Here is an 18,292-nt window from a genome sequence, read left to right on the forward strand (position 1 = left end):
CCGCAGCAGCCAGGCCCGGAGCAGCTGCAGCCAGGCCTGGAGCAGCAGGCCTGGAGCAGCAGCAGCCAGGCCTGGAGCAGCTGCAGCCAGGCCCGGAGCAGCAGCAGCCAGGCCCGCAGCAGCCAGGCCCAGAGCAGCTGCAGCCAGGCCCGGAGCAGCCAGGCCCGGAGCAGCCAGGCCTGGAGCAGCAGGCCTGGAGCAGCAGCAGCCAGGCCCGGAGCAGCCAGGCCTGGAGCAGCCAGGCCCGGAGAAGCTGCAGCCAGGCCCGCAGCAGCCAGGCCCGGAGCAGCTGCAGCCAGGCCTGGAGCAGCAGGCCTGGAGCAGCAGCAGCCAGGCCCGGAGCAGCTGCAGTCAGGCCCGGAGCAGCCAGGCCCGGAGCAGCAGCAGCCAGGCCCGGAGCAGCCAGGCCTGGAGCAGCCAGGCCTGGAGCAGCTGCAGCCAGGCCCAGAGCAGCAGCAGCCAGGCCCGGAGCAGCCAGGCCTGGAGCAGCAGGCCTGGAGCAGCAGCAGCCAGGCCCGGAGAAGCTGCAGCCAGGCCCGCAGCAGCCAGGCCTGGAGCAGCAGCAGCCAGGCCCGGAGCAGCAGGCCCGGAGCAGCAGCAGCCAGGCCTGGAGCAGCCAGGCCTGGAGCAGCCAGGCCCGGAGCAGCTGCAGCCAGGCCCGGAGCAGCTGCAGCCAGGCCCGCAGCAGCCAGGCCCGGAGCAGCAGCAGCCAGGCCCGGAGCAGCAGCAGCCAGGCCGGAGCAGCAGGCCCGGAGCAGCAGGCGCAGAGAGCACCCCTCATGGGATTCAGCCCTCCCGGAGCCGAGGAAGGAAGAAGAGCCAGATCTTCCTCAGCACTCCAGAGGAACCTTTCGCTGCTGAGTTGTGTGGTGTCTGCTCAAAACACTTGTCCTGGGAATCTAGAGCATCCCTCGGGCACCTGTTATACCCTCAAGTCATCCCGAGTTACGAAAGGAACGAAGATCAGATCACACTGCATTTTGAAGCCATCTTGGATGAAAAACAAAGAGGCCAGCCCACCACGAGCTCTCCGAGTCTACCAGAGCCACCAGGACTGCGTGCTGCTCGCCCGCCGTGCCTTCCAGGAAGGTCTCAGGCATGGGCAGCCCTGACCAGACAGTGTCTAGGTGAGCAAAGTCCTCTGGAAAAACAACTCCATTATGGCTTCCACCAGTTAAAGGAGAACATTCCAATCTACTCTCGAAGCCTAACCGTCTCCCAAATGGAGCCAGACTCTCTGAGAAGAACTGTAGTTGATAGGGAAAATGAGACAGTTTCGGGGGGCTAGCAATCTGAAATTGTCCCAGTAACCTGCTTTCTACTGCACTCTCTTGCTAGCCGGTAATTAACTCCATTTGTGAAAGAATGTGGGAGACGGGCCTGGTCTGTCCTTAGTTCCTCCTATGCCAGGTGTCTCCTGGTTATCTGAGCTATGCTGTGCTCAAGGCTGCAAGCTTTCTGCAGGATATCTGCAGAGCACAATGAATCTTTCTCTGCCCTGTTTTGTTCTTTTTAACCCCTTCAATATATATAGAGAAAAATCTCATTGTCCAGGCGGTTCAGGATCTGGATCTAATTCCCCTGAACCAGCAACGCTGCTTTAATTAAAGGCTCTTTCCTGACCCTCACAGTGTCCGACTGTCACTTCTGCACCAGTTTCATAAATTCCACATTCCATAGCACAGTCAGGTGACTCCCCGCAGCCCCGGGGCAGCCCTGGGAGGGCCTCCGCAGGACGGGTTCTGGCGTGTGTGGAAAGTCCAGTGAGGGACCAGGCCCACCTCTCAAGAACCGGCCTGCATGTGGATTTGGAAAGGTGATTTCTGACAACCCCCCTCTGTCTCTGTCTGTCCATCTACAGTTTAAGGGTAGTAACTCACTGACACCCTCTCCAGGGCCATAGGTTTTTTTGTGTGACTTTGACTGCTGGTTTGTTTAAATAAAAAGAAAAGCCCAGAGATCCCTGGGTCTTATATGTGCTTTGTCCCTTTGGGCTGATTGCTAGTATGTGGTAGTATACAATTTTATTAAGATGCAAATATTTAGACAACTTGGAAGCAGTCTTGTATTTTAGATTCAGAAGAAGAAAGACAAATGGTTCCTTTGCCATTTCTACCACTGCAGCCGAACCTGAGTGAGTGCCATTCACAAATTATAAACCTGTGGGAAGTCCTGCATTTTCATCAGCCACTGGCACGGGGTAACACCAGAGGACAAGGCTCTGGGGAGCTGGGCAGCCTTGAAAGATGCACAGGGTTAAGTCCGTTGGTGATGCTCAGAGATGTCAAAAATAGCATCGATAAAGAACAGATGGTTAATTTATCTTTATAGATTAGCCATTTGGCACAATAAATAGTACTTCATAAATCTTAAATATCTCGGTGGCCAGAAGACAGAGAAGAGGAAGGAAAGATAAAGCCATCTAACATAGTTGGTGAGCTGGAGTGTGAGGTTCAAGGTCAAGTTTGGGGTCAATGAAGATGGAAAATTAAATTGGAGAATAGTTTCAATCCTTAGGGCAAAATATCATACCTTAAAAATGCACATCTAACAAATACCTGGTATATAATTGCTATTTAAAGCCTGATTATGGCTATTTTGTTTCTAATATTTGTTTTTGAAAGAAATATTCTAATTATAATATAGACAAGCTCATTGTCTGTAGATTAATTCTTTATCTGTATCTATTGTTGCTACTGATTAACTATAGCAATGCTATGATAAGTTTTACCTCTCCCCATAATTCCTGAATAGTGAGTATTAAAATTAAAATCAAATGCATTCTCCTGGGAGGGAGGTCAATTAGCTTGTGAAGCAGCAACTCACCACGTGACCTTGGGCAAGATGTCCTCATTTGTAACCTCACGGAGTTGGGTCAGAATATTTCTAGGGCTCCTCTGAGGGCTACCTTGACTGTAAGTTGTACGTGCATATTGTGAAGGTAAATTACCAACCACATTGCATCTCAATAAATTAAATGGATCACACACTCTTAGAAATTCTTAGTGAATAATTTCTGGGGTGATAAAGGTCTTTGACTCACAGGAAAGCATCTACAAAGTATACCAGCTAAGAATATGGCACCGCCTGCAAGTTAGTGCTCCCTGTCCTCCGAAACCCCCTGCCTCTTACAGATGCCTGACTCACAGCTTCAAAAAAGCAAACTCAGTAGCTTTCTTCAGAATTCTGAAAACCCTCCACCCACACAACAGGGCGATGGCTCCGGCAAAGCGCGCAAGCAACCCTGTGCACAACACGACTATTTCCTTCGGAGCAAAGGGCTGCAGGACCTGCGGCGCTCCCTCCTGTGCTCAGCTGACTGTCTGGCGCCCGGGGCTGAGGCCTCTTCCCCACTCTCTTCTCCAGATTCACGCTCCTCATCCACGGTGTGAAACAGCGGTTTGGGCCTCAAAGCCCTTTTGCTCCGGCCAACATGCTCTTCTTGGCTTGGACTTGTTTGATAGCCAGAGCCGGACGGCTTCCCTCCTCTGTTTAAACTCTTCCTTGTGGTTATTTGTTGTGTCCGTTGTCTCTCTTGAAGCGACCGTGTTGGAGAGTGTGCGTTGAACATGATGAAGGAGAGTTCCGAATCACTGCTGTCCGAATCTAGAAATCATGACGAGAAGAGGTCAGAGCAAGACCAGGTCAGAGAGGGGAGAGCTCAGCGCGAAGCAGTCCTATTGGAGGGTCCAGCTCGGACACTCAACTTTCTTATCGGCATGACCTTCCCCCTCAGGTCTGCTACCCCAGCGGGAGAGCAGAGCACAGTTGACCCTTGAGGAGCATGGGGATGAGGGGTACCAACTGCCTGCACAGTCAAAAATCCAGGAACTGCAGTCTTACAATAAAGTTAGCTAGGGAAAAGAAATGTCGTCAAGAAAATCATAAGGAAGAGAAAATAAATTTACATAGTTATTTAAAAATCCACATATACTAGTAAGTGGACCCACGCGGTTCAAACCTGAGTTGTTCAAGGATCAACTGGAGAAGCTGTATGTGCAGTGTCATAAACATGCGTATCAAGCTTGTCTCCTCCAGGCAAGTAGGGAGTGTTTTTTACAAAATCAGAACAGTTGTTCCTTTGTGTTGTCACAGACTGATGCTAAACTGAAGGGTACGTGGCAATGTGATATGAAAATGACTGTCTTTAGCTAGGCCTGTTTTTTAATCAGTGTTGCCAGAAAGCATTAAATCTGAGTTTCTTCCCTTTTAACCTTTAACTACCCAATTTCAGAGAAACAGGGTCAAGGAGCGAGCACATAGACAGCCATGTGTGGCAAAGCAACTACGACTGGATGCTCTCATTTCAAAAGAGGGAAGAAGAGAAACAGAACGCGGCTGGCACACAATGGCAATGACACTGAGGACACAGTCCATTTACGGGAAACATATTCTGTGTCGGCCACTGTGCTAACCACCCTACCCCTGTTATGCCATTGAATCCTTATTGTAACCCTTTGTGATGAGAAAGAGTATGATGCTCATTTCACAGGTGAAGGTTTCAGAGGTTAAGTGACTCTCAGCATCACGCAATGAAGGCAGGCCTGAGCAGAGCCTGTCTGTCTGTCCCCCCTCACCAGGCTGTCACCTTACAATGTCACCTGTGGGTCCGAGCAGCTGCATCAGGAGATGAGGAGAGCCACTGGGGACCCATGGCCGCCCTCACAAAGAGCTGCAACGTGCCCAGGACATGGCCTTTCCTTTGCTGTGCACACATCCTCAAAGGGTATTTTTCACAAGATCTTTAATTCTCATTTTCTCAAAATTTTAACCTCAGACATTTATTTTCCTTTAAATATCCTCCTGAGAATTGAGGTATTTTAAGGCCTTTTATTTAAACCTGAAATCAAGTTCTTTCTCCCACTTTCTTCTCCCTTTTAAGAAGCAAGACAAAAAACAAAATCCCCAGAGCTAGAGCTAACATGCACACAGGCTTACACTTGACCAAGTGTGGTTAGCATATGGGACATCACAAAATCTTAAAGTGCCCTGTTCAATGACGTTTTTCCCCAAATGTGACCAATTTATCCTGGGAAGGTTGCCTGGAAGCTGAGGGAGACAGAAAGCTGGAATCAAGGCTTTGAATAAAGAAAACATCATATACTAGAGGCCTGGTGCATGAAATTCATGCGGGGGTGGAGGGATCTCTCAGCCTGGCCTGCACCCTCTTGCAGTCCGGGAGCCCTTGGAGGATGTCTGACTGATGGGGGAGCGGGTCTAAGCCAGCAGTCAGACATCCTTAGTGCTGCCATGGAGGTGGGAGAGGCTCCCGCACCGCTGCTGCACTCGCTGAGCAGCACTCCCCCTTGTGGGAGCGCACTGACCACCAGGGGGCAGCTTCTGCATTGAGTGTCTGCCCCCTGGTGGTCAGTGCATGTCATAGCGACTGGTTGTTCTGCCGTTTGGTTGATTTGCATATGAGCCTTTTATTATATAGGACTACTTGTTCATTTTTAATGACTGCTCTTTAATTTGTGCTCTACGATTGGCCTGGAACCAGAGATCCCCTTGATTCTTTGGTGCTTGGAACACTACCTAAACACCTAAGAAAACACAGCTGATGTGTCTGCCCCCAGCGCTCAGCCTTCCTCCCTCTCTCTCCCCTCCCCAATCGCCTCTCCTGGCTTCCAACCACTCCTTTCCAGCATGTGCTTCCTCAGTGGGCAGCTTCTATTTGCCATCTCCTGACCACTGTCTGGTTATCAGAAAGTGGGTTCTATGCACTAGAAAGAGGCTTGGGCAGGTGACTTACAACTTAAATCATGAAATCTGTCCAAAATGGGAGAAAGTAGTTCCTTGGAAAGTGGGCGGGGGGGGGGGGGGGGTTGGAGCAGAAGGAGAGTGGGGACGGCTCTCTGGCCCATTTGCACACCCATCGTCCCCACACCCAGGCAGCTCAGTGCTAAGAGGAGGGGGGAAGGGAGAGCACAGTGCCAGGGGGAGGGGAGGGGAGGGGAGGGAGAGCACAGTGCCAGGGAGGGGAGGGGAGGGAGAGCACAGTGCCAGGGGGAGGGGGGGGAGGGAGAGCACAGTGCGGGGGGTGGGGAGTGGAGGGAGAGCACAGTGCGGGGGGGGGTGGGGGGGGAGGGAATTGAGAGCACAGTGCCAGGGGGAGGGGATTGGAGGGATAGCACAGTGCCAGGGGGAGGGGATTGGAGGGATAGCACAGTGCCAGGGGGAGGGGAGGGCAGGGAGAGCACAGTGCCAGGGGGAGGGGGGGGGGAGGGAGAGCACAGTACCAGGGGGAGGGGGGGGGAGGGAGAGCACAGTGCCAGGGGGAGGGGAGGGGAGGGAGAGCACAGTGCCAGCGGGAGGGGAGGGGAGGGAGAGCACAGTGCGGGGGGTGGGGGGGAGGGAGAGCACAGTGCAAAGGGGAGGGGAGGGGAGGGAGAGCACAGTGCGGGGGGAGGGGAGTGGAGGGAGAGCACAGTGTGGGGGGGGGTGGTGGGGGGGGAGGGAATTGAGAGCACAGTGCCAGCAGGAGGGGATTGGAGGGATAGCACAGTGCCAGGGGGAGGGGATTGGAGGGATAGCACAGTGCCAGGGGGAGGGGAGGGCAGGGAGAGCACAGTGCCAGGGGGAGGGGAGGGCAGGGAGAGCACAGTGCCAGGGGGAGGGGATTGGAGGGATAGCACAGTGCCAGGGGGAGGGGATTGGAGGGATAGCACAGTGCCAGGGGGAGGGGATTGGAGGGAGAGCACAGTGCCAGGGGGAGGGGAGGGCAGGGAGAGCACAGTGCCAGGGGGAGGGGAGGGGAGGGAGAGCACAGTGCCAGGGGGAGGGGAGGGCAGGGAGAGCACAGTGCCAGGGGGAGGGGAGGGCAGGGAGAGCACAGTGCCAGGGGGAGGGGATTGGAGGGAGAGCACAGTGCCAGGGGGAGGGGATTGGAGGGATAGCACAGTGCCAGGGGGAGGGGATTGGAGGGATAGCACAGTGCCAGGGGGAGGGGAGGGCAGGGAGAGCACAGTGCCAGGGGGAGGGGATTGGAGGGAGAGCACAGTGCCAGGGGGAGGGGAGGGCAGGGAGAGCACAGTGCCAGGGGGAGGGGAGGGGAGGGAGAGCACAGTGCCAGGGGGAGGGGATTGGAGGGAGAGCACAGTGCCAGGGGGAGGGGAGGGCAGGGAGAGCACAGTGCCAGGGGGAGGGGAGGGGAGGGAGAGCACAGTGCCAGGGGGAAGGGAGGGCAGGGAGAGCACAGTGCCAGGGGGAGGGGAGGGCAGGGAGAGCACAGTGCCAGGGGGAGGGGATTGGAGGGATAGCACAGTGCCAGGGGGAGGGGATTGGAGGGATAGCACAGTGCCAGGGGGAGGGGATTGGAGGGATAGCACAGTGCCAGGGGGAGGGGAGGGCAGGGAGAGCACAGTGCCAGGGGGAGGGGATTGGAGGGAGAGCACAGTGCCAGGGGGAGGGGAGGGCAGGGAGAGCACAGTGCCAGGGGGAGGGGATTGGAGGGAGAGCACAGTGCCAGGGGGAGAGGAGGGCAGGGAGAGCACAGTGCCAGGGGGAGGGGAGGGCAGGGAGAGCACAGTGCCAGGAGAGGGTTGTGGAGAAGTCTCCTCAGCAGTAAGATGTGAACATCTGCTCTTCCCTCTGCCAGCCGGAGAGCCTCGCATCTGGACCCGCACCGGGCGGTTCATGAAGGAGAAACAGGGAAGGGCCTTGCTCAGGGCAGGACGAGCCTCCTGCTGGGATGAGAGCGGAACCCCAGGTGCAGACCGAGACCCAGGGCAGCCCTTCCCCACGCCCCCCTCGTGCTTTGGTCTGGTGTCAGTTGTGGTAAATACACATCACCTAGAATTTAGCATTTAGCCTTTTTCATTTTAACCAATTTTAGGTGCACAGCTCTGTGGCACTGAGTCCCTTCTCCGCTCCACAGCCTTCTCCACTCCATCCAGAGCCCCTTCATCTCCCAACCTGCACTGGTCGTTGGCGGTCTCAGGCATAGAAGTCTGTCCAGGCAGGACCTCTGTTCCTGTGGTACCAGGTGAACCCCAACAGCAAAGGAGCCTGGGAAGAGGATGTGGAGACCCCTCAAACCAGCAGGGAGCTCCCAGACATCTAGAGCAAGGGCTGCTCTGCCTCTGGGAGACAAAGGGAGGGAGGAAGGAAGTGCTTTCCAAGCAGCGGCCTGGTTAGCCAGGGCGACCTGTTGGCTGGGGGCCCCTCTGGCATTTCCTGACCTGGGTCGGCCCAGAAGGCCTTGAGGATTTCAGTAATTGTGCCCAGATACACCCCGAGGACTGTCTCAGTCTCACCAGGATGATTATAATTCTTTAGAACGTGTTAAGGATACGTCCCACTTCACTACTTTTCCTTCTCAGATTTCTAGGTGTACCGCAATTTCACTCACTTAAGGAAATGTAGAATCAGTTGAGCACGTTTGAAAGAAAAAATCATTGGGATGAAGGCGTCGTTTCATTTCTCCATCAGTTCACGGAGATCTGACGTTTCTGACGTGTTGTCTTCCTTTCCAAAAGCATCTCCATCGGCCCGGCCAAGTCCTCTTTGACCCTCTCAGAGTGGCAGTCACGATGGCTCATGCTTCCTGCACACTTACCAGCACGTGGTTCCCACCCGGTCCCAAGAGCTTGTTGTGAGCCGACTGGCTTCACACGGGGCAGCACTGTGTGTGTGGAAAGTACCAGCACCTCCCCTTCACAGAGAGGAGTGACAGCACGAGAGGTGGGTTGATGTTTTCCTCATGGAAGTCCTGTGTCTATTCTCCTGGGATTCTATGATTTCACTGGAAGTGTGAGTGAGAGGGCTTTTAGGACATCCATTGCAAGGACATGCTCTTTTGACCTGATCATCTGGTGAAGGATATAAACACATTCCAAATGTTCCACAACCACATGTCTGGAATACGTTCCACTTTGTAAGGTGTAGTATTCCTTTAATGTTCTGCTGCATTTTTAAAAATACATTGTTATTGATTTCAGAGAGGAAGGGAGAGGGAAAAAGAGCTAGAAACATCAATGATGAGAGAGAATCATTGATCGGCTGCCTCCTAAACCACCCCCCTTTCCTCCTCGGGGATCGAGCCCACAACCCGGGCATGTGCCCTTGACCAGAATCAAACTTGGGCCAATGCTCTATCCACTGAGCCAAACCATATAGAGCTATTCGGCTGTATTTTGTGTACAATGCTTTACTTAAGGTTTGTGCATTAGTGCTCAGGAAAGCTATTTCCTGCTGCCTTAGCAGGTGATATTGGGTTCATATCACCAGAAATGACTGTGAGGCCTTCATGCCTTCTGTTCATTCTCACAACATAAACAGCACCAGACGAGTCAGAGCAGGAAGGTCTTTAAAATCAATCTATTATGTGCCCTGTAACTGGGCTCTTTTTTGCTTGCTGTTGTTTTTGGAATAGCTTTCACAACATAAAATAGTACTAGTCACAAGACTGTGATCTGAGAGATACTGAACCAATAAGACGGAACTGAGAGTTCAAAACTCTCTCAGGATGAGTGGCTTTAGGACAACAAAGATGGCATTTCATTTTAAAGGGAAAAATGGTGTGGGGACAGGAACAAAGCCATTTGAAAACAATCCCTATCTTAATCTACACAAAGATAAATCTCAGATGATTTGAAATTTATATGAGAAAGTCAAGTTATTAAAGTTCTAGATGAAAAATATTGGGTCTAGTCAAACCTTGGTCCTCAAACCAGGTTGTTTATAGAAATAATGTCTCAAGTTGTGGAATTTCAGTTCTCTACCTCATAACCCTTTCTTGCTGATACAAAGCATGACAAAAAGTGTCCCTCAGGTCACAAAAAAAGGAGAGAATGTGAGTCAGTTTACCACTAAACCTTGTTTGTTATTTCAGGAAATTGTGCCATGAATATTTTTTAGGGGAGATGTGTGTGTGTGTGTGTCTGTGTGTGTCTGTGTGTGTGTGTGTGTGTGTGTGTGTGGAAGGGGGTTGCTTTTGTTGCTGATGAAATGGACAATTAGCACCATTTTAAAACATAAAGAGGCATCAAGAGTGCTACTGTTGCTAAGGGTGTGAAAGAAGCAATGACCACAGGCAGTTGAAGAGGCAGGAAAACTGGCTGATTTGGGTGAAGGAAAAGCAGTTTGCCTGTGGCAGCATTTCCAGGCAGTGACATGTGACCAAGCGAAGATGCCACTGGCTGCCCTGAAAGACACCCCTGGACCAGTGCTGAAGGGGGTGGTTTGATAAATCTAAGAAAAGTGTTTGTTCATAGGTTAAACAGTGCGTTAGACATGTACCGTATATAAGAAAGGTTAAAACTGAATCATTTGGGAGTCTGGAATGAGTTAATTCAATTTACATTATTTGTAATGGTAAAATATGATTCAGTTTTCAAACAAATCACTTCTTGAACAGCCTTCCAGAATGAATAAAGTTTGAGAACCAAGGTTCTACTGTAAATCATTTTCTAATTTTTCTTTGGAAATCAAGTAAATTTGATTCATCAGAATCTGAATGGCAAGTGTGTCCAAAAACTAAAAGACAACTGTGAAACTTGAGGAAAAAGCATGAACAACAAATATGAGACAATAGATGATGCCCTAGTTATATAAGGTTCTTCAAATTCACTTAAGGAAACCAGCAACCAAATAGAAAACAATGGGCCAAGAAAACACAGAAACTTCCTCAAAAGAAAGACAGATGGCTCTAAAATTATGAAATGGTGCTCAACCGCACTAAAATAAAAAAACTCATGAAAATTAAATTTTATCCTATCATATCATAGATTACTCAAAAGTTTGACAATAGCCAGTGATGGTAAAAGTGTTCAGCAATGACTTTTCTCACAGACTTTTGATGTACATAAATTTAAATATATATAATTTTTTACCCAAAATTTTTACTTCCAGGAAAAAGTACTAAGAAAATAACTGCATATTTGTGCAAAAATCCATCATAAGTGGTCCAAGGCACTTATTATATATCATTGTTTATATTCACAAAAAATTTGGAACTACCTTAAATATTTATCAATAAGGATTTAGCTAAATAAACTATGGTGCTCTTATGTAATTTATTTTTATTAAGTCATTAAAAATGATCAAAAGGTTCATCTCTATTGATATGGGAAGTTGTCCACAACATATGGTTCAGTGAATTAGACAATTTATAAAAGTTACAAAACAATGCCTATACTATGATTTTATGTATACAATGGTGCTGGTGGTTTGTGATTTTTGTTTTTGTGGGTTTTTTTTTTGTATCAGGTAAGGGCAGGGTCTGGATCAGGATGGTGTAGAGAGAATTATAGGACCCCGACCAGACTATCTATAGTGATTATATCTTGGTTTGGGGGTTTCAAGTACTTTTAACTTTCTTTTCATTCCTTTCAATACTGGTTGATTTTGTTTTTATATCAAGCAAGTTTTAAAAGCAGAAATAAAAAGTTTAATTTTAAAGAATAATATATTCACTTTTCAAAGATTTAATTCTAAAATCCTATATATGCCCACCGGCATGGCTCAGTGGTTGAGCATCTACCAATGAACCGGGAGGTCATGGGTTCAATTCCCGGTCAGGGCACAAGCCCGGGTTTTGGGCTCGATCTCCAGTAGGGGGTGTGCAGGAGGCAGCCAATCAATGATTCTCTCTCATCATTGAATTTTTTATTTCTTGCTCCCTTTCCCTCTCTGAAATCAATACAAATATATAAAAAAATAAAATAAAATCATATATGTTTAGGTTATTTGAATTTCAAATGTGATTTAAATTCTTGAAATTTTAGGAAAATTTGATATGCATGCGTGTGTGTGTGTGTGTGTGTGTGTGTGCGCGCGCGCGTACAGATATTAAAAGGGAAATATTTAATCAGTAAATTTGATGAAATTATTTTAGTAAAATTTAACCAACTTTGGAGAATTCTGGAAATTTTAAACCATGGGTGACTGTGACTTTAAAAATGTGCCCATTATTTTGTTTTTCTAAGTCAGGGGTTAACAAATGAGGAGCCTTGGGCTATATTCGGTCTGCTGCCTGTGAACTGAAAATGGTTGTTACATTTTTAAATGGCTGAAAAAATTAAAAGAATATTTCATGACAAGTAAAATGATAGGAAATTCAAATTTCAGTGTCCATCAATAAATTTTTGAATTAGATTAATAAAAATTTTTTTCCTCTTTCTCTTTGTCTCTCTCTCTCCCTCTTTTTGGTTCTAGAAGTACCTATATAATATTCTTGATTTTTCATTTTGGCCCCCAAACCCCAAAATATATATCATCTGGCTCTTTACAGAAAAGAGGACCAGCAGCCAGACATGCAAGTCACCTTCGCGTGCAGCAGCCTCCCCGCCTCTCCTTGCTGGCTGAGGATGGCTGTAGGGAAAGGAGAGGTAGCGGATGTTTTTGGCACCAGCCTGTAGGGAACAAGCAGAAATAAAAGCAGAGTTAGCTACTGCGATTGGAAGTTCCACGTGGCAAACAAAGTGAAGGACACAGACTTGTACTGTGGCAGCTTTCTTGGATCATTGGCTTTCAGTTATTTTTGTCTAAAAAACCCAGAATGCTTCAGCCTTTAATATGCTGTATATTTGCTTTCCTTGTCATGATAAAATAGACCATTACAAATCTCTCAAAGTTATTCCCACAGCCTCACTGAGATTAGGGTGGAGAGGAGGGTCTACCCCAGATACAACTGCATCCATTGGTCGCTTTGATAGGGCTTCAAATAGAATAGCTCAGATGCACAGCGGGTGATATGGAAATAAGGTCCACGTGTCTTGGCTAAAACAACTTCTTCGCAGGGAGAGGTAAGCTTTCTAGAGCCAGGGGCGCTGGTTCCCGGAGGTGCAGGCTCCTTCAGTCCTGGCCGCCATGGAGTCCGGTCCAGACTCAGGGCACAGCGTGCACTGCAGTCACTTACCCCTCCTGGAGGAGAGAGCCCTTGGTTCCTAAGGTCCTGGACTCCCAGAGGGATACCTGAGCATGTGTCCTGCCCCCACTGCGTTTGCATCTCTCTGCCAACAAGGCAGTGGTTTTGTTTGTTTAAGTGTCAGTGGTAGTCACCCAGGAGGCCCTGTCCTGGGATGAGCCAGCTCTCAGGTGTGTCCACCTTAGAAGCCACCCCTTACCGGCTTTCCCCATGGCAGGCTGTGGCCTTTCCTCATACTCTCGCGTAAGGTGTTCTGGCGGCGGATCAGGATCTCTTTAGCCTGCTTCTCAACTGTTCGGGGTTTGAGGTTGTATTTGTTATAGGACAGTGTCTGCAGAAAGAGGAACATCAAATATGAAAGGAATCTCCAGTTTAACTGTCAACCTCAGGAGGCTATAAAAGTATCACAAATTGAGACTACTAGAGCAAGAAGTCACCATGCAAGCCGTCTGAGCATTTTCCTCAATTACAGGGGAGCAGGCTGTGGCCCCCAAAAGAAAAATTTGTGACGGAGGCCACCCCTATTGGGCTCCAGTGGTTGGAGTGGTGCCTCCTGGCTCACAGAGTGGTGCTCTCCACCTGTCCTGTCCCTCTGTTACCCTTGCAGGTACCCCCAGTACTCACAGACTTGTGCTGCCCCATATACACACTTTCTTTCCTAGTGTTTTTTATACTAGGCCAGTGGTTACTGAATTTAATGAATCAGGAAAATGTCAGAACTATGTTGGCAATTTCTATAAGGTTGCTATTTTTTAATTTTGCCAACTAAAGATACATTTAAAAAAATCAACCAAATACATCATCTTAGATAAAGAAACAGATCCAGAGACAGAGAAGCATCAACCAGACCATCAAACCTCAGAGGGAAGGTGAATTAGGAAAGCCAGCTTTCTCTTTACGCTGATGGGAGAACTTTGACAGCCACTCTTGACAAATTAACCAATCTGACAAGAACTTGTCCAAAAAGTTGAATTTTAAAGATAGTTTGAAATGTGGGTTTTTATCCACCATCACTATTGATGGACCTCAAGCTAATTATCTATATTATAAAAACCCAGTGGCCCTAATGCCGTAACAACCAAAGACCGGTGGGGGTGGGTAGGGAGTGAGTGCGGCGGGGCACGTGCAGGTGGGTGGGGCCATGTGATTTCACACCTGGGCTTCTAGTATTTTATATGTTGAGACATTAAAGAATGACATATAACACTATCATAAAATATTTTTAAAACTAGAGGCCTGGTGCACAAAAATTTGTGCACTTGGGGAGGTTGCTCAGCCCGGCCTGTGCCCTCTCACAGTCTGGGACCCCTCAGGGGATCTTCACCTGCTGGCTTAGGCCCGCTCCCCAGGGGATCAGGCCTAAGCTGGCAATCAGACATCCCTCTGGCAGCCTGGGAGACCTCAAGGGGATGTCCACTTGCCAGCGGGGAGCAGGCCTAAGCTGCAGTTGGACATCCTTAGCGCTGCTGAGGAGGTGGGAGAGGCTCCTGCCACCACCCCTGTGCTGGCAGCCATCAGCCTGGCTTGTGGCTGAACAGAGCTCCCCCTGTGGGAGGGCACTGGCCACCAGTGGGCAGCTCCTGCATCGAGCGTCTGCCCCCTGGTGGTCAGTGTGCGTCATAGTGACCAGTAATTCCCAGTCGTTCTGCTGTTAGGGTCAATTTGCATATTACCCTTTTATTATATAGGATAGAGGCCTGGTACACAGGTGGGGGCCAACTGGTTTGCCCTGAAGGGTGTCCTGGATCAGGGTGGGGGTCCCACTGGGGTGCCTGGCCAGCCTGGGTGAGGGGCTGAGGGCCATTTTCAGTCTGGCCACACCCCCTTCAGGGTGGGGTCTCCACTGGGGTGCCTGGCCAGCCTGGGTGAGGGGCTGATGGTTGTTTGCAGGCTGGCCAAGCCCCCCAGCAGGGACCCTCACCCCATGGGGGTGTGGCCAGCCTGGGTGAGGGGCTGAGGGCCGTTTTCAGGCTGCCCACAGCCCCTTCAAGGTGGAGGAGACCTGGTGGGGTGCCTGGCCAGCCTGGGTGAGGGGCTGATGGACATTTTCAGGCTGGCCATGCCCCCCAGTGACCCAAGCTCCCAGCCTCTCCTTTTTTTTGTTTTTCCTTTTTTTCTGGGATTTATTTATCTTCTATAATTGAAACTTTGTAGCCTTGAGTGGAGCCCAGGGCCAGCCAGGGCAGGTGGGAAGCTTGGCTTCCCCCATCACTGGGGGCAACCCAAGCCTCCTGCTCACTCCAGCTCCGTGGCTGCCGCCATCTTAGTCGGGTTAATTTGCATACTCGCTCCTGATTGGCTGGTGGGTGTGGCTTGAGCATAGCTGAGGGACAGTTAATTTGCATGTTTCTCTTTTATTATATAGGATAAGCATCTAGAATACTAAGACAAACTTTTATAATTTTTTATCAATGTTAAATTCACACAAAGCTGAACTCAGTGTGTGTGTGTTTACACACATATACATATATATGTATACATATGTGTGTGTACTAGTATATATATATATTGCTAGTAGGGTTTTCCTACACCTTGATTTGAGAGAAGGTTTTTCTTTAACAAAAATTCGAACACTTTTTTCTATTTTGCCTCATATCACGTCACTCATGTGCTTGTCCAGTTTCCCTGTCTGCAGGGAGCATAGGAGGTCCTATGCATATAATGTATATTTAAGTTTTTTTTCTTTCCTTCCTCCTTTTCTGACTTTTAATGAGGAGTTGGTGACTGTTTAAAACCTGTATTTCCCACTGAAACTTGAGCTCTATGGGATAAATATGTGCATGATAGATATGCATATCATTGCTGAAGAGAACTGAAGCTAAATAAATTGAAACTATATCCTTTGAAAGTATATTGAGGAGTGACATCAGAGGAATGGCAGTGTGAGAGATCTCCCTGGCCTCTCCCCCTGAAATTTCAACAATGTAACCAACTATAATTCAACAAAGAAGTCCCTACTCAATACAGAGGCATGCCGGAGAGACCCACACACTGAACCATCTAAGGTGGGCAACTGGGAATAAACAGGGAGATGAGAAGGGAGGAAAGCACAGATGGTCTGCAGACGAGCCCTACAGCCAGGAGCTCTTGGCTGGGCCTGGAGAGGGGAGAAAGCCAGCAGTAGCAGGCACTTCCTTCGGATGGGAGGAACTGACAGCTGGGGGGAGAGGGGACAGTGCAGCAGGGCAAGTGAAGGGAACAGTTTTTGAACCAGCAGACATCTGACAGAGCCCCTAGAGTGTTCACCTCAGGTGATTGGGGAGGCTGAGCCACTGGGCCCTATAGGACACCTACTACACAAGGCCATTCTATCAACTCAAGGAAACTTAGCAGCTCTACCCAATACATAGAAACAAACGCAGGGAAGCAGCCAAAATGCAGAGACAAAGAAACATGTCACAAATGAAAGAACTGGAGGAAAGCAAACTACTGGATATAGAGTTCTAAACCACAGTTATATGGTTATTCTAGAATCTTCTAGAAACTTCCAAGGGACTTAGTGAGACTTTCAAGGATCTTAGTGAGAATGCAAAAAAAAAAAAAAAGGAAAAGGAAAAGGACCAGTCAGAAATTGAGCATACACTGACTGAAATTAAGAATAATATACAGGGATTCAACAGTAGACTAGAAGATCCCGAGAATCAAATCAATGATTTGAAATATGTGGAAACAAAACACACCAAACCAAAAGAGCAAAAAGAAAAAAGAATGCAAAAATATGAATATAGTGTAAGGAGCCTCTGGGACAACTTCAAGTGTACCAATGTTCGAGTTATGGGAGTGCCAGAAAAGAGAGAGAGAAAGAGAGAGAGAGAGAGGAAGAGAGAAAGAGAGAGATTAACACTCTGGTGTCGGGTGAATTTCCCGCCACAATATAAGCTGGTGCGGGCAATTATTTAGGTTTCCCGCGCAAAATCAGAGTTAGTTTAAAATTCCTATGTCTTTTGAAGTATGGGTTCGATTGAAATGGGTATGAAACGGTTCGCATACGCAGGTAGGTATCTTTGAAACAAATATTTGGTAATACGCAGTTACAATCGGCCCGAATTTACACGTTTCCCGCACTCCACCGCAAATCTATATGAACCGAGTTAAGACGGCTCCCGCCGAGTACGCGAAATTCACACGAGCCGACTTAACTCGTTTCCCGCAACCCAAGTGTTAAAAACCTATTTGAAGAAATAATGCCAGAAAACTTTCCCTACCTGGTGAAAGAAATAGACTTATAAGTCCAGGAAGTGCAGAGAACCCCAAACAAGAGGAATCCAAAGAGGACCACACCAAGACACATCATAATTAAAATGCCAAGGGCAAAAGACAAAGAGAGAATCTTAAAAGCAGCAAGAGAAAACAGTTACCTACAAGGGAGTACCTATAAGACTATCAGCTGATTTCTCAACAGAAACTCTGCAGGCCAGAAGGGAGTGGCAAGAAATATTCAAAGTGATGAATAGCAAGGACCTACAACCAACAAAGCTATCATTTAGAATTGAAGGTCAGATAAAGAGCTTCACAGACAAGAAAAAGCTAAAGGAGCTCATCACCACCAAACCAGTATTATATGAAATGCTGAAGGGTATTCTTTAAGAAGAGAAAGAAGAAGAAAAACTTAAAGATAAAAAATATGAACAACAAAATGCCACCAAATACATATCTATCAACAATTGAATCTAAAAATCAAACAAATAAGAAATCTAATGAACAGAATAAACTGCTGAATAAAATAGGCATGGAAATGAAACAGCGTGAGATTCTCAGAGGGAAGTGGGGTGGAGGGGGTAGGAAGAGATTAATCAAAGCCCTTAAATGCATGTATGCATTACCTATGGACACAGATAATAGGGTGGTGAAGGCCTGGGGCAGGGCAGGGATCGGGTGGAGGGTAGCTATGAGGGGAAGAAAGAGAGATATCTGTAATAATCTCAACAATAAAGATTTTTAAAAAATCCTTAATACATCAATAATTGCCCTAAATGTAAATGGTTTGAATTCACCAATAAAGAGGCAGAGTAGCAGAGTGAATCAAAACCAAATCCAACTATATGCTCCTACAAGACACACATCTAAGATGCAAAGACAAAGTTAGATTCAAAGTAAAGGGGTGGAAAATTATTCTCCAAGCAGATAACATCCAAGGAAAGGCGATGTAGCTATATTTATATCTGATGAAGTAGATTTCAAGAGAACAAAAATAACAGCAGACAAAGATGGGCATTTTATAATGATAAAGGGGACACTTCATCAAGAAAATATAATGCTTCTTAATATATATGCACCCAACCAGGGAGCACCATCTAATCTAATAAAAGAGAAACATGGTAATTAGGGTACGACCGCTACCCTTCCCATTGACTAATTAGCGAGATATGCAAATTAATCACCAGCCAAGATGGCGGTTAACCATCAACAAAGATGGAGGTTAAT

At 48.1% G+C, this 18,292-nt stretch overlaps 1 protein-coding gene across 2 annotated transcripts in view; it reads right to left on the reverse strand.

Moving 5' to 3' along the window:
• Positions 1 to 877: 877 nt before the first annotated feature.
• The window catches only part of SLC9A4 (solute carrier family 9 member A4), a 75,052-nt gene continuing 57,637 nt past the window's right edge, over positions 878 to 18,292 (reverse strand). For both annotated transcript variants that reach the window (XM_070429774.1, XM_070429773.1), the window contains 3 exons: positions 13,068 to 13,199; positions 12,266 to 12,353; positions 878 to 3,606 (listed from right to left, as the gene is read on the reverse strand). In XM_070429774.1, the coding sequence (XP_070285875.1) occupies positions 3,260 to 3,606; positions 12,266 to 12,353; positions 13,068 to 13,199 (567 nt within the window). In that variant the 3' untranslated portion in view covers positions 878 to 3,259. The remainder of the gene's footprint in view (positions 3,607 to 12,265; positions 12,354 to 13,067; positions 13,200 to 18,292) is intronic.

Source organism: Myotis yumanensis, unplaced genomic scaffold (assembly GCF_028538775.1).
Source record: "Myotis yumanensis isolate MYYU_CA2020_CCGP unplaced genomic scaffold, mMyoYum1.0.hap1 SCAF_11, whole genome shotgun sequence".
In the NCBI taxonomy this organism is placed as follows: domain Eukaryota; kingdom Metazoa; phylum Chordata; class Mammalia; order Chiroptera; family Vespertilionidae; genus Myotis; species Myotis yumanensis.